We start from the raw sequence: 27,077 nt of genomic DNA, 5'->3' as shown, positions 1-27,077 counted from the left end.
GGAGATGGAAGGAAGGGCAGGCTAGCATAGGAACTCAAGGAGTGTGGTTTGGGGAGGCTGATGGAAGGTGGGGGCTCACGAGCCAGGTCATTTCTATTTACTTCTGCCCAAGCTGGCCCACCTTCTTCAGCAAGAAAATGACAGTACAATAAAGGCATTGACCTGTGCTGGCATGCCTTAGTGGGCACAACTAGAGACTGGGGATGGGATGAGTGGAAAGGCCAGGTGCTGATATGACCGGCCCTTCTTTCCCAGTAAATGAAAGTGCACTTGCAGAATCCTCAAGGCAGATCCTAAGGGTTCCCTCTCCAAGTGCCTGGCCCAGGCTCCACCCTCAGTCCAGCTGCTGGTGGGTTAGAAACTGGGGAAGCTCCCAGAGCAAGGGACAATGGGAGAGGAGAGAGGGATTGGAACCAGGGATGAACCACTAAAGGGAGGGGAGAAAACACTCCTCCCGCTAGGAAGTTAAGGAGGGGCAGCCCACCAGGGGCCTGATGGAGGTGGGATGTGGTCACAGACTCCAGCATGTAAAGTAAGGGGGTAGGTACCAGAAGTGTCCGGCTGAGGAAGAATCACAGAAACCCAGATAAATCCCATCTGGGAGGCACAAAAGGTGGGGACTCTAAAGGTTGATTAATGTAATTACATACAGGGTTTTCAAATGCTGACACAGGGCCACTCTGGGGTTAACCTCTTCAGGAATGTGCAAGGGTGGACAGAAGCTGGCCCAGGAGCAAGAACTGCACCAGGAGGCCCTTTGAGTTCCTCTTCTGCCCTGGAAGCCTCCAGATCTGAGCATCTAATCACAGCTCACCAAAGGCCAGGGGGCGCTGCAGAAAATGCTCTTGCTTTGAAGAAAGGGAAACAAGCCACATAGCAAATGGCTCCTTCACAGATGCTTATCATCTGTCTCTAGGCTCCAGCTGAGGGCCAGATTTCACTCAGCTGACAGATGACTCTACAGCTTGGACCCAACAAGGCCCCTGCAGCTACTCAGAATAGGTGGGAGTGGCTGGATGGAGGCTGCAGCCTGGGGACCTTGAGGATAAGAAGCCCCCACCACCTCCACCCTCAGGCAGGCTCAGCTGTGCTCTACCCGGAAGTCGGAAGTCAGGAATGTAAACTGCTGGGGTGAGAACAGAGATGATGCCATCCTGGAAACCCCAAGTACAGTGCCAAAGCCCTGGGGCAGTTTGGAACAACCACAGAGCCCACAGGCTCCAACCCAAGCCCAGAGCCTGGAGGAGAGGTCAAACCAGAGAGCCAGACAGAAGCCTCTGGTGACACCTGGCACAACTGGCCAGGCCAGGGTGGAAAGGAGATCAGGAGTCTCAAGTCCTGGCCAAATCTGGTATGCCCCATGGCCCTTCTATAGTATGAGCTAAAGCTCATTTCTTAGCAGGGCTAGGCAGTGATACATGGGGGTGCTTGAGGATCAGACTCGCTCCTCAGGCTTGGCAGGCCTAGGGTGCACTTCTACGGTAGAGGGTCACCAGCTCCTTCCGTTTTTCCATTAGCCCAGGGGGTTCCTGGTTCAGTTCTCCCAAATCCCTCATTTCCTGCAGGACCTGGGTGGCCTGCCTCAGCTGCTCCACAGCCTGGCTGAGCAATGTCTCAGCACACACAGGGGGTGGTTCATTGCCCAGCACCTGGTTCAATAATTTCTCTGTCTGTTCTGAGGCCACTTTCACCTCCAGCTGGGCCCGATACAGCCGTTCCTTACGCTGGGGGCCTTCTCCAAGTAGACTCCCAAGGGAAGATGATCGCGGCTGGAACTGAGGTGGCAGGTCCCAGATGGGCAGTGCTGGGGACGCTGTTGCATCCTCTGGAGCAGTTCCTGGGGCGCCCACAGCCTGGGATAGTATGGCAGACTCAGGACTTTCATCCATGCCATTCACAGAGACCTGTGCTGAGTCTGGAGCAGAGGTCTCAGGACTCTGGACTGGACCAGCAGCCTCCATCCCACTCATACAGGCCTTCATCTTCTCTGTTAAGATCTTGGGTGGGGGTGCAGGGGGCTTCTTATTCTCCCAGTGGGCAGCCTCTGGAGTCTCAGAACCAGGCACCTCGGGCGGCTCTGCACTCTCAGAAACAGGAGGCTCCTCTGGAGTGGAATTCTCCCAGCTCACCTTCAGTTTTTCCGACAAGGGGGTGTTAGGGAGCCTCTTAAAGCCATTGTCCTCCTCTGCTGGGGTCTCTGCATCCTCTTGATTCTCAGGATGGGCCTCTGAGCTTGATGAAATGGGGGCTGTGGCTCTCTCTCCTGCAGGAGTCTCCATGCTGTCATCGAGGCTGGTAGTCTCTGGTGCTGGGGAAGGCTTGACAGGAGGCATGAGGGCCCGAGGTGTCTCCCGGGGCTGAGCTTCACTGACATCATTGCCAGGGGCAAACACAGGTGGCCCGCTGTCTGGGACATCAAGGTCTAGGCGCAAAAGCCCATCAGAAGCTGCACTGGCTACCTAGTGTTGAGATAGAATCCAGGTGTTATGTTGGCTGACTGTCCATTGTGTCAAATATAGGTTCCCCCCAAGTTGCCTCAGGTCTACCCACTTCTGTTTGCCTGGAGGCCTCTGTCTTGCCTCCCAGTCCTTCTTCAGTCCCTGCCCCTCACCTGACTCCAGGAACCCACAGAGATAGCATGGGGATCTTCCCAGGGAGCCTCAGAGGTCCTAGAGTAGGGTTGAGCAGGAAGCCTCTTCCAAGGTCCCTCAGATGATACTGGGTCCTGACTGGGATTCTCACTCCCTCTTATATACACAATATGGTCTAGCCAACACCACTACTGAAATAGGCTTGATTTCAGAGTCTCCTCTCCAAGGCTAGACCTCACCCTACTCCCATGATCTCCCTCCTGGATATTCCTTTCTGTTTCTCTTTGTGGCTCCTCTCCCCCAGATGACAGATAAGAACAGGTTGCTTAGTATAAAAAACAGACCTTCCAATGATCTTGTGTCCTTCCTGCCCTGTGGTCCCTCCCTTTGGAGGCTTATGCAGCTCTGTACCTGATGGCAGCCCTAAGTTGACTCAAAATATGCTGCATGCAAATGTGACCACCTACTTTCTCCTCAGTGCTGCCCTTGCTACTTGTGGCTGTCAGGTCTTGTGCTGATGCTCCCCAAATCCTATCCCCAAGTTATATCAAGTCTACCCACTTCTGTTTGTGCTTCTTAAAGACTTCTGTCTAGGCCACCAGCCTGCTCCTCTTAAAAAGCCCTCTCCTCTTCCTCTGCTGTTGCTGGCTGCCCCCAACTCCAGTCCCTAAATATCACTTGCTGAGGATTTTTCTGCCTCTAAAATCTCTCCCCATCAACTCTACTAGTCTTTCTGAGGTTCCTCCTTTCTTCTCTCCTCCACCCAAATCTTCTTCTATACTGCCTGTGTCCAGGGCCTCCTCCAACATGTGACACCTCTGGCCATCTTCCTGACTTTCCACACATAAGCCTTTTGCTTCCCACTGTCTCCCATCAACCTCTTCTTCCACCCCTCCTAGAACTTGGAGTTCCCTCTCCCCCTGATTCATTACAGGACCTCAGCCTTTCCCTTACCCTATCCAGGGCCTCAAACTGACCTCTGGAACACTCCCTCCTATCCTGTCCCCAACTCCAGCATTCTAGGACTCTATAATTTCCTTCCCACCCCACTCCTACCTTCTCAGCCTAATGACCAAGCCCAGAGTCCCTCAGCACACCCTTCTGTTCTGCCCAGTGTCTCAGCTCACACCATACCCTCCAATGGACTACCCCGACTCCTGTCTGTGAACTGAAGCCTGTGCTGTCCTTCAAGGGTCAGCTTAAATGCCAGGGACTCCTTCACAGTCCCTCCTGATCCCTGGCTTAGCTGACTTCCCACTGTCCAAGCTGAGGGAAGGCCTTACCTCTTTCAAATGGATTCTGGTTGGTGGCCGGCGCCGCTGGCCCCCTCGCACCCGGTCCCGTGTTACATGTTCCAGGGCATAGGTCTTGTCTACCTTTACCTGGGAAGGAGAAAGAAGCAGATGAGTCCCTGCCAGGTCTGGGGAAGAGTGGGAAACAGCTACTGCCCTGACTCACAGGGTCTGTACCCCCACATCCTTGCTCAGCAGGGCCAGCCCCTGATTACTGCTCCTTCTGAGATATCTCCATATTGTGGACCTCCTCTCTGTGCCTACACTGTCACAGGTGGTTCCTCTGCCGAGTCTAAAGCCCTCATTCTTAGCAACTATCCTCTGCCTCAGTCTCCCTGCCCAAACATGGGCTCTCATTTGTCTTCAGTCTAGGACAAATATCTAAGCAGGCAAGAGTTGTCTTTGGAGCTCAGTTGGGGTAGGAGGTGGGGTGCCAGACCACTATCCTCTGGCACTTGCTTGCATTAAAGGCCTATCCTGGCCTCTGCCACTCTCCCAAGCCCAGTCCAAGAGCAGAACCTCTGTAATTGGGCCTGGCTGTGGAGGCTTGTGGAAAGTGGCATTGCCTCTCTGAGAGTCAGAAAAGGGAGTCAGATCACATAGGAAAATCTTCCCAAATCTGAACTCTGAACCCCAGAGCTGCATGTTCCTATGAGGGGCAGGGCTCTCACTCCACTGAGGAACAGATAGACTCTGCTTTGCCAAGACTCTCAACTGACCTGTTAGACCATGGCCCCTGTGGCCTCCTTAATACCCACAATGTGGCCCAAAATCCTTTCCCTCAAACAGGAATGTTTTTCTCAGGTAGTGAAAGGCTAAAGATGACACAGTGACATGAGAGAACACAGGACCCACAGTTGGGAGTCAGGAGACTTGCTTGGGAAGGAGGATTCCCCTTATACTGGATAGCTTTAATGTCAACACCCGGGTTGAGGGAGCCTCAACTGGGGAATTTCCTCTATTGGACTGGCCTGTAGCCATGTCTGAGGGGCATCTTCTTGATGAGTGATGTGGGAGGGCCCAGCCCACTGTGGGTGGTGCCACCCCTGGGCAGGTGGGCTTGTGTTACATAAGAAAGCAGGCTGAGCAAGGGCAAGGGGAGCAAGCCAGTAAGCAGTGTTCCTCCATGGCCTGTGCTCCAGCCTCTAGGTTCCTTCCCTGAGATTCTACCTTGGGCTCCTGGATGAATTGTGTGACCTGGGATATGTAAGCTAAATAAACCCTTTCCTCCCCAAGTTGATAGCAGTCACAGCAATGGAGAGGCAAACTAGAACACCCCTCAAGTCTCCTCTTCTGCCATCCAAGGTTGTTTGCAAGTATATTTTAGCCCCAAATAGCAAAGGGCCCATGATATCAAAGACAGATCTCCCCTAGGAGATCCTGGCCCCAGGTGGTATCCTGCCCAGTCACTCCAAACCTGACTTTTGTGACCACTGCTGTCATAGCACAGGGACCTCAGAACTAGAGCTTCTTCACAGACAGAACCAACCTGGCCTGGACCTAATGGGGCAAACTGAAGAAGAAGCTTGAGCTCTCAGCTCACTCCCAAGCCTTTCTGGCTTAGAGCTGCTGCTGTTTGCCAACTGAAGCTATGCGCTAGAACTGAGGCATGGATGAATGGCTAAAGCCAGTTAATTAGTCTACTCTACCATACATGTAGTGCTAGAGATTATACCCAGGACCTATACAAATGCTCTATCACAGTTATGCTCCCTCACTTGCTTTTTTTTTTTGGTCTTTTTGAAACAGGGTCTCCCTGTAGCCCCAGCTGACCTGGAACTCGCTATGTATACCAGGCTGGCCTTGAACTCAGAGATCAGCCTGCCTTTGCCTCCTGAGTGCTGGGATTAAAGGCATGCATCACCATGCCCAGACTCACATGCTTTTTAATTTAAAACAAATTACTCAAGGGCTGAAGGGCTGGGGGTGTAGATAGAGTGTTTGTCTAGCGTGTGTAAAGTCCTGGCTCAATTCCCAGTACCTTACAAAACCAAGTGTGGTGGCATAGGCCTGTGATCCTAGCATTTGGGAGGCGGGAGAATCAGAAGTTTAAGGTCATCCTTGGCTATATAGTGATTTCAAGGCCAGACTGCATAATATGACATTCTGTCTCAAAATAAATAAAAATAGGAAGAGTTGGGAGTATGATCAAAATACATTGAATGAAATTCTCAAAGAATTAAGCCAGGTGTGGTGGCATATGCCTTTAATCCCAGCACTTGGGAGGCAGAGGCAGGTGGATCTCTGTGAGTTCAAGGCCAGTCTGGTCGACATAGTGAGTTCCAGGACAGCTGGGGCTATAGGGACCCCCTGTCTCAAAAAAAAAAAAAAAAAAATCTCGAAGAATAATAGTATTGTTTTTAAAAAGAAAATAATTTACTTAATTTCCTCATGTCTCAGTTTCATCCATAAAAATGGGATAGCATCACCCATTTTAAAGGTCTTTTGAGGGATTAAATGAAATATGACCAAGTGCTTGTAGTAGTGACTTAACTGATAGTCTGGGGTGATGTGGGCAGAATCCTTTCCTAATCCACACATGGTGACCTGGAGAACCAAGAACCATCCACAGGACCACACCCTCATACCTCATCAAAAGCTTTATTTTTGCCTCGGTTGATTCCTTCATTGAGGGCTTTGATCCAGGATTCCTTCTCTTCCCCACTGGGGGCCTGGAATTTGATGTCACTGACCTGTGAGAGAGACAGGTAGGGTGGATGGCAGATATATTTAGGATTCACATTTGGGGTCTTTAGGAAACATTCCAAATCAGATTCCAAAGTGAAACCAAAATGACCCACAATAGTTCTAAGGATGAGAAGGCAGGGGGCATTGGTGTGGGGGGGGTATTGGTGAGGGGGTGGTGTTAGATCCTACAGGAAAGGGGGCCCCTCTCCAGCCTACAGCTTTCAGAGGATTAGATGGAAAAATCAACCTTGCCCTGTGGAAAGATCTTGGATCCCATCCTGCTTCATTAGACTCTGTCTGAGGATTAAATAAATAAATAAAATAAAGCTACATGGAATAAGCCAGACACAAAGACAAAGACTAGACTCAGCAGTCGAGCACTTGCTGGCCTAGCAGAGGACCAGGGTTTTTAGTTCCTGGCACCTACAGAGTAGCTCACAACTGTCTCAGAAGAGGGATCCAACACCCTCTTCTGATCTCTTTGGTCACAAGGCATGCGTGTGGTACACATATATACGTGCACGCAAACACTCATACAGATCAAAACAAGTAAATCTTAAAAAAAAAAAGACAAAGACTGAATGTGTCCACCTTCAAGGTACCTGGAATAGTCAAAATCAAAGACAGAAAGTAGAATGGTGACTGCCTGGACTGGGAGAAGAGAGAATGGGAGCTGGTGTTTAATGGATACAATTTCAACTTTATAAGATGAAAAGTTCTGAAGGACAGTGGTGATAGCTGCATACATTATGAATTCATTTAATGCCTCTGAACTGTTTGCTTAAAATGCTTAAGATGACACATTTTTTAAAAAATATTTTATTTTTATTTTATGTATGAGTGTATTGCCTATATGTATGTGAGTGCACCCCGTGTCGTGCAATGCCACGGAGGTCAGAAGAGGGCTTCGGATTTCCCTGAACTGGAGTTAAGGACGGTTCGTAGCCATGTGGGTGCTGGGAATTGAACCTGGGTCTCCTCTGCAAGAGCAGTCAGCGCTCTTAACCGCTGAGCCATCTCTTGTGTCTGTTTGATAACTGTTTTTTTTTTCGGTCATTTTGAGACAGGGTCTCCTGTAGCTCCAGCTGGCCTGGAACTCACTATGTAGACCAGGCTGGCCTTGAACTCACAGAGATCCACCTGCCTCTGCCCCGGGAGGGCTAAGATTAAAGATATGCACTACCATGCCCAGCCTTTATTTAGCTTTTATTTTTAAAAGATTTATTTATTTATTTTGTGTTTTTGAGACAAGGTCTCCCTGCACCCCTAGCTGTCCTGGAACTCAGTATGTAGACCAGGCTGGCCTCGATCTCAAAGAGATCCACCTGCTTCTGCTTCCCAAGTGCTGAGATTAAAGGCATGCACTACCACACCCAGCCTTTCTTTAGTATTTTTATTTTGTGTGTATGAATGTATTGCTTGCATGTGTTTAAGTGCACCCCTGTCATGCAATGCCAGTGGAGGTTAGAAGAGGGCAAGAATCCCCTGGAACTAGAGTTATGGTTATTAGCTGCCATGTAGGTGCTGGGACTCGAACCTGGGCCCTCTGCAAGAGCAGCCAGTACTCTTAACCACTGAGCTGTCTCTCCAGTCCCTTATTTATTTATTTATTTATTTATTTATTTGAGAGGCTCTCACTATGTAGCCCTGGCTAGCCTGGAACTCACTATGTAGACCAGGCTGGCCTTGAACTCATCCACCTACCTCTGTCTCTCCAGTGCTCAGACTAAAGGCATACACCACCAGGCCCAGCTTATTTTGTTCTTTTTAAAAAATATTTTATTTTTATGTGTATTTGTGTATTGCCTGCATGTAATGTAGGTAAGTGTACCCTTGTTGTGCAATGCCTGTGGAGGACAGAAGAGGGTGTCGGATCCCCTGGAACTGGAGTTACAGACAGTTGTGAGCTGCCATGTGGGTGTTGAGATTCAAACCTGGGTCTTCTGCAAGAACATTCAGTGTTCTTAACTACTGAGCCATCTCTCCAGGCCCCTATTCTTTAAATTGTATGTGTGTGTGTGTCTGCCTATGAATATGTGCATGAGCGCAGGTGCTTGAGGAGGCCAGAAGAAGGTGTCAGATCCCCTGGAGCTAGAGTTACAGGTGGTTATGAGCTATTTGGCATGAATGCTAGGAACCAAACTTGGGTCCTTTGAAAGAATAGCAAGTGCTCTTAATCACTGAGCCATCTCTTCAGCCCCCTTGATCATAGTTTCTTTTTCATATGTGTGCATATATATGGATGTGCATGTTCATATGTGTGTTGGCACATGTATGTACATGTGTGTGTGTGCATGTGGAGGTCTGATATTGACATTGGATATCTTCCTTGATCTATCTCCATCTTACATACTGAGGCAGGGTCACTTGCTGAACTCAGAGCTTGTCATTCCAGCTAGTGTGCCTAGCCAGCTTGCATCATAGACTTCGTGTCCCCACCTCCCATGGGCTGAGATGATAGGTGAAATGCTGTACCCGCTTGGCTTTTATGTGGGTATGGGAGATCCAAATTCCAGGCTTCATGCTTATACAGCAAGCACCTTACCCAGTGAGCCATCTCCCCAGCCCCTAAATAGTTTTAAAAAGATATATCCAGGGCTGGGGATATAGGTCAGTTCGTAGTAGAGTGCTTGCCACCATGCACCAAACCCTGGTTTTTATCCCCAGCATCACATAAACCAGGTGTGGTGGTATATGCCTGTGATTCCAGCCCTGGGAAGGTGGGGGCAGGAGAATTAGAATTTCAAGGCCAACCTTAGATATATGAGATCCTGTCTCCAAAACAAAACAAAACAAAATAAAAACCTTTTAAAACTGAATCTGGAGCTGAAACAGAGTAAATGTTCAGAGTAGGAATTAATGTCACATTGCCCTTTATGTCTAGACAAACAGTCCCAGTTTTCTGATTTGTAAAATTTGATAACACAGCTAACTACTAAACAATGCTAAGGGAATTAAACACTATTGAAGCCAAGGCCCTAGCACATAGTAGGTGCTCAATAAATAGAGTGAATGAGCCAATATGTGAATGAACTGGCCTTACATTCCTTCCCTTACCCTGTTTCTGGACTGCTGCCTACTCTCTGACCTCAAGATGCCCTAGTTCTCTCTTGGTGTGGCTGCCTGCCCATCCCCCACCCTGGTGTTAGATAGCGCCTTCAGCCACTCTCCAGTTATGTAACACCACAGTGTGGTGTACTTGGCCTGGTCCCCTCAGCATCCTCATTATATAACTTCCTCCTGGCAGCACCACCTCCTCCTCATACAGGGCCCTGGTTGTCCCCCCCACCACCACCCCATGCCAGGCCCAGCCAAATGCTCATTTGCATGACCAGGGTAAATTCAATCCTGGCAGCAGACCTGCAGTTAAGTCAGAAACCCCAGGGCACCTTGGCAACTGCCTCTCCGCCCAGCCATCAGGGCTGCAGGGGCTGAGGGAGGGACGGCACTATATCTGAAGTGGGGAGCTACAAAAGTCACCCAATCCTGGGCTAGGGAATCTAAGGGTAGTCCCTCTGACCCCTGATGCTGCTCCTGTTGAGAAACTGAGTCCATGGGGCCCTGCCTGGTTCGTACAGGATTTGGCATCACAGAGTTGAGACATACACAATGGGAAGTCAGTAGAAGAGGCAAGGAAAACTCAGATGCTGAGTCTTGTTCTCTGAATGACTCTGGGCCTCAAAGGGGTAAGGACAGAACTACTGGACTCAACTCACACTGCATCACTTCCCCACTGGCCCAGCCCACTAGAGTCAGACTATAGGGAAGGTCCTTGCAACCTGGGAGGGATAGGGCCTCAGGGAAGACATATTATGCTGGCCGAAGAGCTCTCAGGGGTGAGGGAACACAAGGTTACAGGGACCCAGTTCTGCCCTAAAGTACTCTGCAATCCTGACTCAATGAGCTAGGCATTCCACAAGGATGACTGAAATAGGGAAGATTAGCATGAGCAACAAGAAGCTGTGTCCTGAAGGGCCACAGGCTACACAGTTCCCTGCTACAAGCCTTTGAAGAAGCTTAGGAACACAGGCTCTAGCAGGAACATAGATGCTAATAAGAACGACTACAGAAAAGCCCCACAAGGCCTGGCAAAGGGGGAAGGGCAGAATGGTAGAGGAAAGGGGGGGAGGGGAAGAGAAGAGGCAGGAAAGAGGAAAGGGCCAAGCTGGCCAAGACCAGCAGGGCAGCAAGGCCCAGCAGTGGCCACCCTGCTTCCTGGCAGCCACTGCCTGTGACCTCATGGACAGGGGCGTGGGGATGGAACAGCAGGGGGAGTGGGGCATGCAAGACACTGGAGTCTTTGTTTATTTGATTAGAGAGGAAAAAAGGCGGCCTCAGGACCAGACAGCCAGGGTCACATGACCTCCTGGCCGGCTGGAGGCCACAAGGAGGATGGGGAACACCCAGGGAGATGGGAAAGGCAGGCAGGCAGGCAGAGGATGTGCAGAATGAAGTGCTCTGGGTTAGTCCTGACCTCTGGGGAGACACCCCCCCCCTGCGTGAGCTAGAGGGTCAAGGGCCCTTGCTTCCCTACGGCCAGTACCATTGGCCCCACAGATGATCTCCTTAACTGTCCTGTTCCCAGAGTTATCCAGAACCAATCTCAACTCTTGGCAGGCTTCGAAGGGTGGGAGGAAGGGTGTTACCACAGAAGCTGAGAAGGCAGCTGTATAAACAGACCTCTCTGAGGATGATGTCCCACCCGAGCTGAGCAACCCACCACTAGCTGATTCTCAAAGCTGGGAAAGTAGGTGGCATAGGCAGAGGACAGAGAGGCAAGGCTCTCTCTCATCTCACATCCACATAAGACACATACACAATGACCCTGACAGAACCATGGCCAGGTGACACCTGCACATAAGGAGGAGTGTACCTAGGCACACAGGTGTTGACCTTCAGATTCAATGTGCTTTGTACTTCTCAAACATAGACACATATATAACACCAGCTCAGAAAGGCAGCAGAGTAAAGGCTCCAGGGCCTGAAAGACCCAAACTTCCTCAAAGTACCCTAAGTCAGAGATATCAAATGAATCTAGGCCCAGTCCCATAACCCCCAGGATACTAGAAACCTGCACCTGTCTTGGGTACATCCTCCAACTCCCCAGCATCTGAGCTTCACAGTCCCCACATCAATGTCTTGACTGCTTCTTTGTCCTACCCCCAGCAGAGTAGGACAACAGTCTCCTCCAGGGTTCAGGACCACAGAGACCACAGAGGACTGGGCTCCTGACTTCCAAAGCTGAGAGAGAAAGAGAATGGCTCCAACAGACCTGTTCTGCTCCTCTACCCTCTATGACTCTGTCATACTTTGACAGGCTCTTCATGATGTGGAAAGGTTAGGTGAGGTGCAGTGGGAGCTGATGAGAGGTACTGTGCACCTTGGCCAGCCTTGCATCTCATCTCCCTCCTGACATCTGTGAAACTACACCATGTGTCAACACCTAGCAGACTTCTGACAGGGAAAAGTGGCAGACAGCAAACTTCATCTGTACTCAGAGCAGCTCTGAGTGTAAGAGTCTCTCAGGAAAGAAAGGAAATCACAAGGGGAGAAAAATTAGGGCTATGGCCCTCCTAGCCCTGGCCCAAAAGGGGCCTGGGGGTGGGGGGAACCATATTCTTGCCTCTGCCCTAGACTCTTATGACTACTGAAGGCCTAGTGGGACAAAGACCTTGTCCATAGCTGTTCTGCCTCAGCCTGGGCTTCCTGCGTCCAGAATGCAGGAGAAAGAAAGTCAAGGGTCCACCTTCCAGTAGCTCCTCCTAAGGTCTTTTTTATTTTTTTTTAATATTTTATTATTTTTATTGTATGCATGTATTGCCTGCATGTAGGAAAGTGCACCTGTGTTGTGCAATGCCCACAGAGGACAGAAGAGACTGTCGGATTCCCTGGAACTGGAGTTACGGACAGTTGTTAGCTGCCATGTGGGTGCTGGGATTTGAACCTGGGTCTTCTGCAAGAACAGTCAGTGTTCTTAACCACTGAGCTATTTCTCCAGCCCCCTAGCTACAGTCTTAGGTCTTGGAAAGGGAGGGAAGTAGAGCTCTCAACAAAGCCCGAAACTCCCATCAACCAAGACTTGGGAGCCTCCAAGACAAAGCGAGCACAAGATCTAACCTGGGGCTGTTGCCAGATTTAAAGCTCAGCCTACCTCATAAGGACCCTGCAGACTGCTTGGAGGGGCCTAGCCTTCCTTCTGCCTCATGGTGATCTTCCCAGGCAGCTGCTAGACTGGAGGAGGGAGGCAGCCTCCAGGATCTCCCTACCTTGTTCCCTGGAGATCGCAGCAGGATAAAGCGGTGCTTCCGCTTGAGGACAGCACGAAGGTCCTGGCACTTCTCATAGCTGCCCAGTTCCACAGTCTCCACACACTTCTGCTCGTCCTGGGGAGAAAGAGAGATAAGGAGACATGGGCCAGTGAGAGCCGGCCATATAGCAAGATCTTCAACTCAAAGCCACATTCCAGGACCTGATCCTACCCACAGAGAACATCGTATCACCAAGATGCAATATTCAGATCCTGGCAAGAAGACAGTGCCAGAATGTGCTGGATGGAGGGTGTCCACAAAGCTCACCATCCTGTAAGAAATGAGGTACATAGCTTAGGGGTGGAAATGTGCCTAAAGGTTGTACCCAGTGGGCCTAAGGCCAGAGGCAGAAACAGGGGAAGCTAGAGAGGCTGAGAAAAGGATGGGGGGGGGGCGGTTCTGTGCAGGCCCAGTAGCTACATAGTGATTTTTGGAAGAGGGATACAGGATGCCATGAAATGGGGTAGGGGAGCTTTCTATGAGGAGCATGAACAAGGCACACTTGGTTTCTCAACCCATGCCTTCAGCACATCAATCTTAAGCAGCCCTCACCCCACTTGTCATTTTCCTGTGCTGACTCGGAGAGGAGCGCCTCCCCCAGGTTGAAGGCACAACAGAGAGGGAAGGGCTTGTTTCAGGGCACCCCTCCTTACCCTGCACTTTGTAGCCTCATCACTTAGGTGGCCAGTGGCCAAACAGTGTCCAAGCTCTTCCACCGACCAGGCTGCCTTCTCATCTTCCTACACATCAGCCCTTACGCTAGAGGGTTTTTAGCCCATGGAGCACCTCACAGGCAAGCTGCCTGGAATGAGTTCCTCCCTTAATAGTGGTCAATTGTTCCTCTTCTGAAGTTGGTACAACTTCCTGGGAAGCAGAAGCAGGTCCTCTGCATGTGCACATGTGTGCGTACATGCACACTGTCTGAAGACTGGTCAGCAAGTAAGACACTCTTGCTGATGTCCAAAGCAAGAAATTTGATGGCTAGTGAGGACTTTTGCATCCCTGATTCCCCTGAGCCTCAAAAGACCCCAGCAAGCCTAGAGCCTCAGGATCTGCCTCGATTGATGGATGGAGAGAATGAAGCCGCCAAGGGTCCTGATTTGGCCTCTAGGGTATGCATCATCATGCCCAACTAATCAGCATCTTCTTAATTGATTGCTCTGTGTCAGTGATCCTCCCAGTGTGGGACTTGGTGCTCTCATGCCTCCAAGGTCCCCTATGTCTTACTGCAGGGGGCATACAAACATCTACCAAAGCACTTGCCAGCAACATTAGCACCACCTGAGAACTTGCTTTAGAAATACAACTTTTTAAAAAATATTTTATTATTTTTATTATTTTATGTGTATGAGTGTATTGCCTGCATGTATATGAGTGCACCCGTGTCACACAATGCCACAGAGGTCAGAAGAGGGCTTGAGATTCCCCTGGAACTGGAATTAAGGACAGTTCATAACTGCCGTGTGGGTGCTGGAAATCGAACCCGGGTCCTCTGCAAGAGCAGTCAGCCCTCTTAACTGCTGAGCCATCTCTCTAGCTCTGAAATACAACTTCTTGAGTTCCTTCTGTACCCAATCATAAATTGGGGGGGGGGCTAGACCTGGCCATTTTAATTTGAACTTGCATGCCACGTGATCATGATGTATATATAACTGCTTTAGATCAGTGGTACTCAACCACAGCCTAGAGGCTTTTAAGAAACCCCAAACCTGCTGAAGACATCATGCACTTTGGTTTCAGGACAGAGAAATTGTGGAACTGAACTGGAAACTTCTTCCTTGCTGGCTAGCTTTCATAGTGATGGAAGGTGTCGTACAGACTATGGGAAAAGTCATCAACCGTGACTTTATTTGGCTGTGAACCCTTTGAGCTACAAACCAACTTGCTAGGCAAGATGTGTCCATTGGCTGCAGTAGTGTCATGACTGTTATGGCTATGACCAACCGCTTTCTGATTGGATTGGCAGCCTGCTCCATGGGAGAGAATTCATATCTGGTATAGTAAACCTGGTCCAAAGCTCATGGTTGGGGAAGTCACAGGCCCTAGTGGGGAAACTACTACTATTATTTTGTGAAAAGGACATGTTGTCATGCCTTCCAAGTATGTGTTTATACACATATATTAGTGTTACTCTCAGCCTTGGTCAGAGAATTTTCTATTTGCTATAGCAACAGTTAATGCAGAGACTCATAAGTGGTCAAAGCTGAGACTGCTGAGTGTACCTGTGTTGTGCAGTGCCCACAAAGGTCAGAAGAGGGTGTCAGAGCCCTTGGAACTGGAGTTAGGGATATTGTTAGCTGTCATGTGGGCTCTGGGAACTAAACCCAGGTCCTCTGCAAGAGCAGCCAGTGGTCTTAACCCCTGAGCCATCTCTCCAGCCATGAAACCCTGTCGTTTTTTTCAAAAAGAGGGACATACAGGGCTAGAGAGATGGCTCAGCAGTTAAGAGCACTGATTGCTCTTGTAGAGGAACAGAGTTCGATTCCCAGCACCTACATGGTGGTTAACAACCATCTGTAGCTCCAGTTCCAGGGGACCTGATGCTACCTTCTGATGTGGGTGCACTTATACACATGCAAGCAATACACTCATACACAAAATAAAAATAATAAATATTAAAAAAAAAAGGAGGGACATACAAAGGACCAGTTTGTTAGCACGGTACCCAGCCTAGAGCCAGACCTCCAAAGGCTTTCTGAGCATTCAGAGGAGAAACTCTAGCCACTACCCTATGATGTGGGTGCAATTATACAAAAGCAAGCAATACACTCATACACAAAATAAAAATAATAAATATTAAAAAAAAAAAGGAGGGACATACAAAGGACCAGTTTGTTAGCACGGTACCCAGCCTAGAGCCAGACCTCCAAAGGCTTTCTGAGCATTCAGAGGAGAAACTCTAGCCACACCTGCCTTATGTCCACAGGCCTCCCCAACTGGACAACTACTGGTCCAAATGTGCCTTCCTCATAGAACAAAAAGTCAGTCTATCTTCACCACCCAGTTCCCCAGAGCTATGTGGTTTGGGACTCCTCAACGCCAGAAATGCTGAATCATCCTGGGCCTTCTGCAGTTCAGAGAAAAGGATATAACAGCAGGCACTGGGTGGGGGCAGCATCTATGGAACATCAGCCTCTCTGACAGCAAAGAAACAGCCAAGAGCCATCTACACTCGCCTAGTTCCTTACATCAGAAAGAGGAATTTAGCTAATAAGCATTTCTCAATTCCTACTCCTGGGCCAAGCTCCCATCCCTGAGTGCTAAATTCTTGAGATTACATTTAAGTTTGTATTAGTAATTTTCTTTTTTAAAGTGTGATTTGGATTTTTCATGTTTGGAGAATGTAAAACTCTTCCTGGTTAAAGCTGTGGCCAGATATGGAGAGGCAGTCCAGGACAAGAAAGGCAGCGACTGATGGGCTGACAGCTGAGAGCCTATCTATCATTCAATTCTGCAGCAGCTGGCACTGGAGGAAACTGTGACAGCCCACTTTATTTATAAAAATATCCTTAGGCTGCCACTTTTCCAGCTGTGGCATATCCTAATTTGGTGTGTACAGAACATCTGGGGGACTGTCTGCACAAATTCATTCCTTGCCATTCTCCCACAACTTCTCTGACATCCTGACTGCGGGAGGTGGGGTCTCAGGCAGGACCAAGGAGGTGCTTCTCAAAGGTAGCTCCCTGAAATCCTTAGATGCAGGTTGCTAGGTCTTCCATGGCTTGGGTACTTGGTAATTTGAAAGCTACCCTGAAGGAGGCTGAGAGTTTGATAGACAAGAGGCCAGCTTCTTCTTCCACATATATGGATTCCAATTGCCAAAGGAATACCATATTACCCCATTCTCAGTGGATGGGTCCTCTGGTAGCCAGCACAACCCCAGCACCGAAAAGAGACCTTTCCTACAAGCATGGGCATGGTGGTGCACACCTTTAATCCCAGCACTTGAGAGGCAGAGTCAAGCGGATCTCTGTGAGTTCAAGGCCAGCAGGGTCTACAGAGTGAGTTCCAAGCCAGCTGGGGCTACAGGGAGACCCTGTTCCAAAAAAGAGAGAGACAGCCGGGTGTGGTGGCACATGCTTTTAATCCCAGCACTTGGGAGGCAGAGGCAGGTGGATCTCTGCAAGGTCAAGGCCAGCCTGGTCTACATAGTGAGTTCCAGGACAGCTAGGGCTGCAGGGAGACCCTGTCTCAAAAAGACCAAAAAAAAGAGAGAGAGAGAGAGAGAGACCTTTCCACCTTTCCTCCAAGCCTTCATCCAACAGCATTACTAACTTAACTCACAATTTTAGCTTTTTTTTTTTTAATTTTATGTGTATGCGTGTATTGCCTGCATGTAGGTAAGTGCACCCATGTCGTGCAATGCCCTCGGAGGACAGAAGAGGCTGTTGGATCCCCTGGAACTGGAGTTACGGACCGTTGTTAGCTGCCATGTGGGTGCTGGGATTCGAACCTGGGTCTTCTGCAAGAATAGTCAGTGTTCTTAACCGCTGAGCCATCTTTCCAGCCCCAATTTTAGCTTTTTTAAAAAAAAAAACAAAAACAAAAATGGTCTTATCCTGTAGCTGGGGCCAGCCTCAAACTTAGGGCAATCTTCCCATCTTAGCCTTCTGAGTGCTGGGGTTACAGGGGAAGCCTGGCAATTTTAGCACTCTTGGTTATCCAAATCATAAACCCACTGAAGCTAGGAGGGCAAAAAGAGTTTAAGTGGGAAGGAAGGAGGACTGCTAGAGGTGCAAAGACAGTCAGGTGCTAGCAGGGCTGGCAGAGGGCTCCATGCATTTGTGCAAATCTGACAACCTGAACTCAGATCCTTGGAACTCATGTAAAAAGGTATGGCGGCACAGGCCTTTAAGCCTAGCAGTTGAGAGAAGAAGCAGGCAGATCTCTATGAATTTGAAGCCAGCCTTGTCTACCTGGCAAGTTCAAAGCTAGCCAGGGCTACAGGGAGACACTGTTTCAAAAAAAAAAAGTCTGATAAATTACTCTGATCCCCAGGTAAGATTTTAGTATCAATGCTGACTGGAAGAGGCCTCAGGCCAACAGCACCTTCTACTGAAGAATGCAAAGATTATTGTAGAGAATTTCAATCAAAAATAAATTTGGGGGGCTGGAGAGATGGCTTAGGATAAAAGCACTGACTGCTCTTGCAGAGGACCAGGGTTCAATTCCCAGCACCCACGTGGTGGCTACAGTTCCAGGGGATCTGACACCGTCTGCTGACCTCTGTGGACGTTGCATGACATGGGTCCACTTACATACATGGAGGCAATACGCTCATATACAAAAATAAAAGCAATAAAATAAAATAAAAATAAATTTTGGAGTTTACTTGTTAGTGTCTCTCGATGGAAAGAGCACAGCATTCAGTTTTATGCCTGACTCCTCCACTCACTGTGAGATACTCAATTACCTATCATTTCCCTCACTCAACCCTGGTAATTCTTTCTTTAAAATACAACATGGTGGGAGCTGGAGAGATGGCTCATGGTTAAGAGCATTGGTTGCTCTTGAAGAGGACCTGGGTTCTATTCCCAGTACCCACATGGCAGATAACAACTGTCTGTAACTTCTGACCTCCATGGGCACAGCACGACATGGGTGCACTTATGCACATGCAGGCAATATACTTATACAGATAAAATAAGTAAATAAAATATTTTTAAAAATGTAACGTGGAGGTCACAGCCACGGGACCATTGGGAATATTATTAGAGAGGTAACTAAGAACTTGACACAAGCCATGTGAATGCTTGTAATTCTAGCACTTAGGAAGGCTAAGCAGAAGAGTTCAAGACCAGCCTGGGCTACACAGACTGTCTCAACCCAGGCATGGTGGCTCACATTGTAATCCCAGCACTAGAGAAGTTGAAGCAGTAGGACTGCCAAGTTTAAGGCCGCCTGGGCTACATAGTGATTCCAGGCTAGCCTGAGCTATAGAATGAGACCTTGTCTAAAGTCAGAGAGACAGGAGGCTTGATGGCACACACTTTTAATCCCAGCACTGGGGAGGCAGAGGCAGGTGTATCTCTATGGGGTTGAGGCCATCCTGGTCTACATAGCCAGTTCTAGGCCAGCTGGGGGGCCTACAGGGAGACCCTGTCTCAAAAAAAGAGAGACAGAAATAGAGACAGATAAAAATCTCAAAAATGTAGAGTGCTTGCCTAGCATTCACAAAACTCTGGGTTCAATTCCCAGCAGCCCAGCATCACATAAAACCTGGCATGGGGGCCAGGCGTGGTAGCTCATGCCTTTAATCCCAGCACTTAGGAGGCAGAGGCAGGTAGATCTCTGTGAGTTCAAGGCCAGCCTGGTCTACATAGTAAGTTCCAGGACAGCTGGCGCTATAGGGAGAAAAGACCGAAAAAATAAAAACCTGGCATGGTGCTTATAATTCCAGCACTTTGGAGGTGGAGTTAGGAGGACCAAGAGTTCAAGGGTACCCAAGCTACATATTAAGTACAAGGTCTCCCTGGGCTACATGAAGCTCTGTCTCAAAAAAAAAAAAAACAAAAAAGAATACAAAGTGGAGAGCTAATTATTATTTTTAGTACCAATGCTGACTGAAACAGGCTTCAGTTTTCTAGAATATTTCTTCTATGGAACCTTGGTCAAAAACAGGAAGTTGTAGCATACAGGTAGATAGTTGAGACTTGTATACTAGATGCACATATGGTTCACAGAACCTTCACCCAGGAACCCTAAATTCCCCCTAAAAGTATCATTATCCCCATATTACACAGAAAGACCCCAGGGAGATTAGACACTGGTCCAGAGTGTCATAGCACCTCAAAAGCAGACCAGGTCTTTCAGCCCCAGTCTCAGGGTGCTCCTGCTGGCCTGGCTGCCCCACTTTGTACCTGCTTTCAGGGCCAAGCAAGTCCTACCTCATTCTCATAAACCAGCAATTGGGCTTGGCAAAGGAGCAGGTAGCGGTCTTTCCAGAAACCCAGTAGGCCCCCACTGCTCTTCTTGATCCATCCAGCCTTGTCTGCAGTCCGTGCTCCATGAGGCTTCTCACTCCCCTCCTTTATATTCTGTAAGACAGCACCAGGACACATCATGAGGCCACATGGTCCAGAGACCATACAGGGAATGTATCCAGTTCTGGGTACCTAATAACATCACCCTTCATGAAATTCCCCAGAATCCCCAAAGCAGATATCAGAAATAACAGTAATAGTAGCAGCAGCCACCTTATGTGGAGCCATTGTATTGCTTTTCACACACAGTCTCATTTAATTCTTACAACTACCGTCTAAGACAGCAGCACCATTATCCACATGCCGCAGAAATCTAAGGCTCAGTCAGAAAATAGAGATGACTTACCAGAATCACAAAGCTAGAAGGGCAGAACCAAAATTTAAAGTACTTTTCATTGACCTGCACATTCTTCACATTCTACCCTTGTTTCTCCTTAAGTTTTTTATTTATTTATTTTTTAGTTTTATGTGTGTGTTTGACTGTATGTATGTAAATACACCTTGTGCATGCAATGCCCACGGAGACCAGAAGAGGGCATCTGATCCCCTGGAACTGTAGTTACGAATGATTATTAGCCTGTGCAAGAACAGCCAGTGTTCTTAACCCCTGAGCCATTTCTCCAGCCCCTTCCCTTGGTTTAATTATTAAACTAGTCAACAAATGTGCTGAGCCCTTACAATGTTACATGTCACAGAGGAATAAAAGCAACACATCTCTGCCCTCATAAAGCTTACAGTTGGCAGATGGAGGAGCTGAGCAAATAAATGTCCAGAAATGCACATATTAATCAGTATAAAATGTTATGAAGGGGCAAGTGAGATGGCTTAGTGGATAAAGCACTTGCCATGCCAAGCCTAATGACCTGAGTTCAGTCTCTGGGACCCACATAGTGGAAGGAGAGTACAGACTCCAACAAAGCTGTCTTCTGATCTCCACGTACGCACTGGGGTACAAACTCACATATACACACAAACAAAAGTCAGCAAATGCACCAGATGGTGGCCAGGCATGGTGGCACACACCTTTAGTCCTAACACTTGGAAGGCAGAGACAGGCAGATCTCTGTGAGTTCATGGCCAGCCTAGTCTACACAGTGAGTTCAGGCTAGCTGGGGGTACAGAGAGACCCTGTCTCAAAAAGACTGAAAGAACAAACAAACAAAAAAAAACAACCAGATGGTGAAATGTGACCTTCATGGCTTACTGCCTGTTGTACTGTGGTGATGTGGTTCCCAAAAATGTCAATGCTGCCATTGCCACCATCAAGACCAAGTATACCATCCAGTTTGTGGACTGGTGCCCCACTGACTTCAAGATTGGCATCAATTACCAGCCTCTCACTGTGGTGAGATGTGGTGCCTGATGGAGACCTGGCTAAGGTACATACTGTGCATACTGAGCAACACCACAGCCATTGCCAAGGCCTGGGCTGGTCTAGACCACAAGTTTGACCTTATGTATGCCAAACGTGCCTTTGCGCACTGGTATGTGGGTGAGGGCATGGAGGAAGGGGAGTTCTCTGAGGTCCAAGAGGACATGGCTGCCCTAGAGAAGGATTATGAGGAGGTTGGTGCAGATAGTGCTGAAGGAGATGATGAGGGTGAAGAATATTAGCCTGTATGCTGCAATTTCATTGTCTTAAAATTCGTGTGTGTGTGTGTGTGTGTGTGTGTGTATGTATATATGTAACTGTATCAATAAAGTTTTTCCACTAGGAAAAAAAATAGAATAAAAAGTTATGGCTGGGTGTGATGGCACACACCTTTAATCCCAGCACTTGGGAGGCAGAGGCAGGTGGATCTTGTGAGATCGAGACCAGCCTGGACTACATAGTGAGTTCCAGGCCATCTGGGGCTATAGAAGTACCCTGTCTCAAACACATAAACGAAGGGTGTAAAGGATACAAACAGGTACCAGTGAGAGGACAGTGGGGACCTGGTCCAGGCTGAGGTGGCTCAGAAACCTCCCAGAAGAAAAGATATTTAAGCAAGTAATGCCTGGAAAGACAAGAGGGATCAGGCAGGCTGCATAGAAATCTGACTGCTCCCCTTGACCTTCTAGAGAATCCATTCTTTAGCCCCAACTTCCTTCCCAAAAGCAAGCAGACTCCTCAGTCCTCATCTGCACCCTAGGCCAGGACTGGGGGTGGGATTACTTCATGTGGTGAGGGCTCTGAGATCTGCTTCTTCAACTGCAGGCTGGTATAGAAATTAAGTTCCTGTCCTTTTACACATAGTAGTCAAACTGCAGCCTCGGGGCCAGTCATCTTGCGCCCCATCCATTACCTGATCAAGTGGCTGGGTGTTGGGCAAGTGGGTTCATGCATGTCTATATGCCAACTAAATGGTGTCAGATTCACCTCTGGGCCCTAAGCACTCAACCTTGTTCTTTGACATCTAATGAGAACTCAAGATGTATTTTCAAAATGAAAATAAAAATATATTCAATTTGCTACCCACTTTATTGAACGTACTGGTACTTGGGATAGTGTTAAAGGAGGGTGGGTAAAAGAGGGTCAAGAGTGTGTCAGAATCTATAAGACACTAGAAGGAAATCCACACTAATTTCCACTATGCTATAATTTACATAAAGTTCAAGAAAGGGGCCCAGTTAAGAGGCACACCTCTCCCCAGAGATACCTTGTGGCCACAGCTGTCTTTGGAACGACAAGCCCAGGCAGATATAAGTGTGGTGAGCTGTCAGGAGCTGGGCAGGGCCTAGCTTCCCTCCTCTATCAAGGCAGAGAGGCTCCAGACAGCTTCTCACCTCTTAGATTGGTAATTGGGAGGTCCAACTTTGGAACCCAAGTCATACAGACCAGGGGCAAACCATGCAATCTCTTTCTGTCCCTCAGTTTGTTTACCTGGGAAATGGAGATACCAACAGTAGCTGTGAGAAGTAGGATTACAATGTTTCTTGGCCTTTTGGTTAAGATCAAGTGTAGAAACAAGACTCCAAGAGGGGAGTCTTGAAGATAAGGTGTGCAAGCAGCTCATAGGATACCCTGACTTCCCCAACTAGAGCCATTACTCCCCTCACTGTTGTCAATGCTACCACCTCTGATTCTCAGGGGCTTTCTCTCTAGGTCTAGTTTTCAATTCAGAGCTATGGCTGGACTACAGGTGCTAGCCCCAGATATCCAGGAAAGTGGGGAACCCCCTCAGAGGTTCTCTCTAACTTGTGGATAGCAAGAGAAATGGGGAAGTGGGATGGTGCCAAAAGATCTTCCTGGATGCAGGAATGAGGATGCATGAAGCTGGCCAGTTATGAGCCATCCCCCTAGGGGAAGGAAGGCAGAGACTTCAGGGCCCTTTGACAAGAACAAGGAGGTTCTCCCATTCAAACATGTACCCAACTGCCCCTCCTAAGTCACTGCTGATACCATGTGTTCCATTCCCATGGTCTGCAGATGCCCAGGAACCTAAGGCCCTCAGTGACCCATGCAAGTTGTCAAAAGGCCCAGGGCTAGAAGGGAAGAACTAGGGAGTAGGAATCCCTATACCCACATTCCATAACTCACTTTACCATCAACTCCAGCACTCCTGGCCACCTTCTAGGCCCTGAAATCTGTTTCTCTTAAACCAGAGGGTGGAGACTGTGGAACATATAGCTGCTGCCCAGATCGCTCACTTCTGAGCTCCAAGTTCATCTTCTAATTTCAGGGGGCCCAACCCACCATCCCGGGGGATCTCACACCCCTTTCTAAACTGAATCCACTTGTGAGCTCCCCTACTGACCATTCCCACTGCCTGACATATAAAAACTTCCCACCTGCTGGCGGCCAAGGCCGAAACCTAGGGCCTTGATCACTGTCACCTCTGCCCAGGGTGTAGCACACCAGTACCTAGTGAATACCATGACTAGATTAGCTATGGAAGCTAGTCCAAGGCCTGCAAGGATGGGTGGGACCAGGATGGGACTGTATTTTGGGATAGGGGAGGGGACAGTTGAGGGGCTGCAGATGGTATGAAGCAAAACCCAGCCTTCCTACAGGAAGCCTGGCTGAAGGCCAAGGGTCCTACCTGCCTCCACCCTCTACCCAGCCCCCTTCTGCCCCTTAGACCTCCTCCCATCAGGGGGTCTGGCTATACCCCAGTAAGTTTTAACAAGGCACCCCTCCTCTTGGCAGGGTTCACAGGAGAGGTTTTGTCCTGCTCAGCCCAGTTTCTCCAGCTCCTCTCTTCTTATTGACCAGCTGACCACTGTTTCTGTTCAACCCTTCCTCCCATCCATTCTCAGCAGGCCCTCTCCTGCCTAATACAGGCAGTTCCTAGGGTCCTGAAGTACCTCCCGGCATCAGTCTGTCTCCCTAGATCTCACATGGGAGACAAGAGAGTGTCTCAGAGCCATTCTTTAAAATAGGGAAAAAAAAAGGTCACCCTGACCCTGTGTACAGAGGGGTTAGATATAAAATTCCAACATTGTGACAGAGAGACAGAGACTAGCGGAAGAAACCTGGCATGTCACATCTCAGGCAGCTTGTGATGACTTCAGCCTTTGACTAAACTCAATGATACTTTGCCACAGTGTTAAGAACCCACTCCATCAGTCTTTTGATGGGTCCAAAGGGAGAAGCAGCACAGGCTCTGCCCTGGGAGATCTTCTAGGCTAATGGGGACAACTCAGACCCTGCCTAAGGGAAGCCCCTGGTTTAGAGGCTGGGGGGGGGCTATCCCCTCCTTAAGGGGAACTCCTATGTGCTTGGAAAGTCATGGCACTTACCCTAGAGAGCTCCCATCCCAGCTCTCTGCTGGGGCAAAGGCCTGGGATTAGCTAGGAAATCCTTTCAGAAAGTAGGGGGAAAGTGGAGATGTAAAGGCAACAGTGTTGAAGTCTTCACACTCTTGCCCCCTACACTACAGAAAAGGAAAGCACAGTCCAGAAAGGGCAAGGGGTTAGGTTAGCCCCATGTCACAAAACCAGTGCTGTGACAGGACACTTCCCTGCCTGGCACAATAATGGTGAGAGCAAGTAGGCAGTCTAGAGCTAGGGAAAGACATGACTTTTGGAGGGCAGTGGAGCAGAACCAAGGAAGCCTAGAGCCAAGGTTTGTCTAACCTTACTCCAGAGTCAGCAACAACACCTCTATTGAAATTTGTGGTTTTCAAGGCTTTGTATATACATTATCAAAATTTTGGATAACCCACCCTTCATTTTACAGTTGGGAAAACTGAGGACCAGAGAATGCAAGTAGACAGATGCTTAGGGATCAATACTTCTTCACCAAGCATTAGCCTTATAGAGACCAACTATCATCCCACTGCCCAGAGGCTGAGGGGGCTTAGCTCCAGGGTAGCTGGGACCCAGGAAGTAAAAAGCCAGCAGGAGAGCTCAAAGCAGCCATGTGGAAGTGAGGTGATGAGGTAGTCTGAGGTCAGGGGCAGACCAAGTGATCATGAGCTAAGAGGTGTTTTAGAGAAAGATGTATAGAGGTCTAGAGAAACAAGGGGACATTAGAAGTAGGTGAAAACATGAGTTAGAGATGCCAGGGGGAGGACAGGGACAGAGAACCCCTAGATGTGTGGGGTGAGGCTGAGGGTTAGGGGAGGAAGTAAAATGGGCCAGACTGAAATGACCCATATACTTAAGGAGCTTTTGGTATCTGGAAGTCAGAAAGTAGCAATGTTAGGGATTACGGACCAGAGGGAGCACAGAGCTGGACTGAGCCCAGGAGGCCCCAGAACTTCCTTTAATTGGGGGCCAGAGCAGATCAGGAGATGGAGTAACCCTGATCCACATCCTCTGGGAGCATGGGAGGGGCCTTGGCCAAAGAATCCAGCCCTTGCAGCAGCAGGCAGCAACCCCACCCATGACAGTAAGAAACCACAGCAAATCACAATGGCCTGACTTTGCTCCCCTACCTGGGTCCCATTCTGAAAGTAGGGACCACAATCATACTGTGCCAGACCTAGGGGAGGAGGTTAGGCCCTGTATTTTATAGAAGAGGAAATGAAGGCTGAGAGGGGAAGTGACTTATCTACCATCCCACAGAGGAGAAGGGCCTAGCCTAGAGGGAACAGACAGGCAGCCTAGAGGGAACAGGCAGCCTCACTGCTCCTGAGCAGTGGCTTCAGGAAGTGGAGATGAGGACACTAGCTTAACACAGGCAGCTGAGCTCACTCAGGGCTCCCCAGCTGGCCGGGGTGGCTCCAGGAGGGAAGGCTTCATCTGTCTTCTCCACCCATTCAGGCAAAGACACGTTCTCTTCCTTTGAGCTTCAAAGGGCAGAAGCTGGGACCCTTCAAGGGACAAGAAAGTCATCTTTTTATCCATTCCACAGACTTTCGATAAGTGACTCTTGTATGCTGGACACTTGGATGATGGGGCTGCAAGGGAGAATCAAGTCTGCATATAAATGACAGAGGTCACAGGGTACCTGATCCCACCTTGAGAGGGTAGAGGAGGTTCAAGGGGCATTGCTGTTCCAGCCCTCTTGCTACCGGGAGAGTTAGTTGACCAGAGCCTGACCCCTCAGCTAGTGTCCTCAGACGGGTACCAGGCAAGGGCAGTGGGGACTCAGATTTACACAAGGGAGACAAAAGCAATTTTTTCAGTCCTGCCACCAAGCTCGATTACAGCCTGATTCCTTGAGACAGTGGCCCAGGAACCTGAAGAACTTCCCTCCACCTAGCACACATGCATAAGCGGTCTGACCCATCAGGGGAGGACCCAACGGGGACAAGCACCGAAAGCCAAGGAAGGGTAACAGGGTTCAATGAAGCACAGCAATCCAAGCCACTTTATGCAAGTCATCAAACTCGCCAGAGCCTCAGTCTCCCCATCAATTCAATGGGAACAATAACAGCCACTATTTCCAGTTGGTGAGAAAAGCCCAAAACATAATGAAGGATGCTGTCTGCGAAGTGCCGGAGGCGATCTCCACCCAGCCCCAGTCCCATCGGTCGAGGGTTTGCCCAGGAGAAGGAACGGAAAAGGGGATCCCGAGATCGGTGGGAGTGGGGCGGGCAGGATGGAGGGCCCGAGTCCAGGACCCCAGTCCGGTGCGGGGCTCGCAAACCCCAGCGCAGCGCCCCGTTCTGCCTGACTCAGCCCTCACCTCTTCCATGGCGCGTCCGTGAAGTACGGCCGCTCCGCCGTTCACTGCCTGCTCTGTGCAGGGTCCGCCAGCTCCATCTACGCGCAGCCGGGCGGCGGCTCTCTACGCTCGGTCCCGCCGACCGCCCCGGACCCAAGAAACTTCGGGGGGCGGGGCCG

General features: G+C 49.2%; 1 protein-coding gene across 1 annotated transcript; it reads right to left on the bottom strand.

Annotated features, from left to right (window-relative positions):
* On the bottom strand, window positions 1-27,077 carry Plekho2 (pleckstrin homology domain containing O2). Its single transcript, XM_008836303.3, has 6 exons — window positions 26,920-27,077; window positions 19,767-19,916; window positions 12,838-12,954; window positions 6,472-6,576; window positions 3,875-3,973; window positions 1-2,459 (listed from the first exon to the last, which is right to left on the bottom strand). The coding sequence occupies exons 1-6, from the start codon at window positions 26,926-26,928 to the stop codon at window positions 1,464-1,466; spliced, it is 1,476 nt and encodes a 491-aa protein (XP_008834525.1). The 5' UTR covers window positions 26,929-27,077; the 3' UTR covers window positions 1-1,463.

The sequence above is a fragment of the Nannospalax galili genome, unplaced genomic scaffold, assembly GCF_000622305.1.
Source record: "Nannospalax galili isolate Female #2095 unplaced genomic scaffold, S.galili_v1.0 scaffold54, whole genome shotgun sequence".
In the NCBI taxonomy this organism is placed as follows: domain Eukaryota; kingdom Metazoa; phylum Chordata; class Mammalia; order Rodentia; family Spalacidae; genus Nannospalax; species Nannospalax galili.
The sequence above is the reverse complement of the archived record's forward strand: the minus strand, read 5'-3'. Positions and strand labels throughout refer to the sequence as shown.

Excerpts from the sequence above, each read along its gene's own strand:
- Plekho2 (XM_008836303.3), bottom strand. Across the intron at positions 12,955-19,766 it reads TGCTGGTTTATGAGAATGAG|GACGAGCAGAAGTGTGTGGA; the intron begins GTAGGACTTGCT and ends CTTTCTCCCCAG. Across the intron at positions 2,460-3,874 it reads CCAGAATCCATTTGAAAGAG|GTAGCCAGTGCAGCTTCTGA; the intron begins GTAAGGCCTTCC and ends TCTCAACACTAG.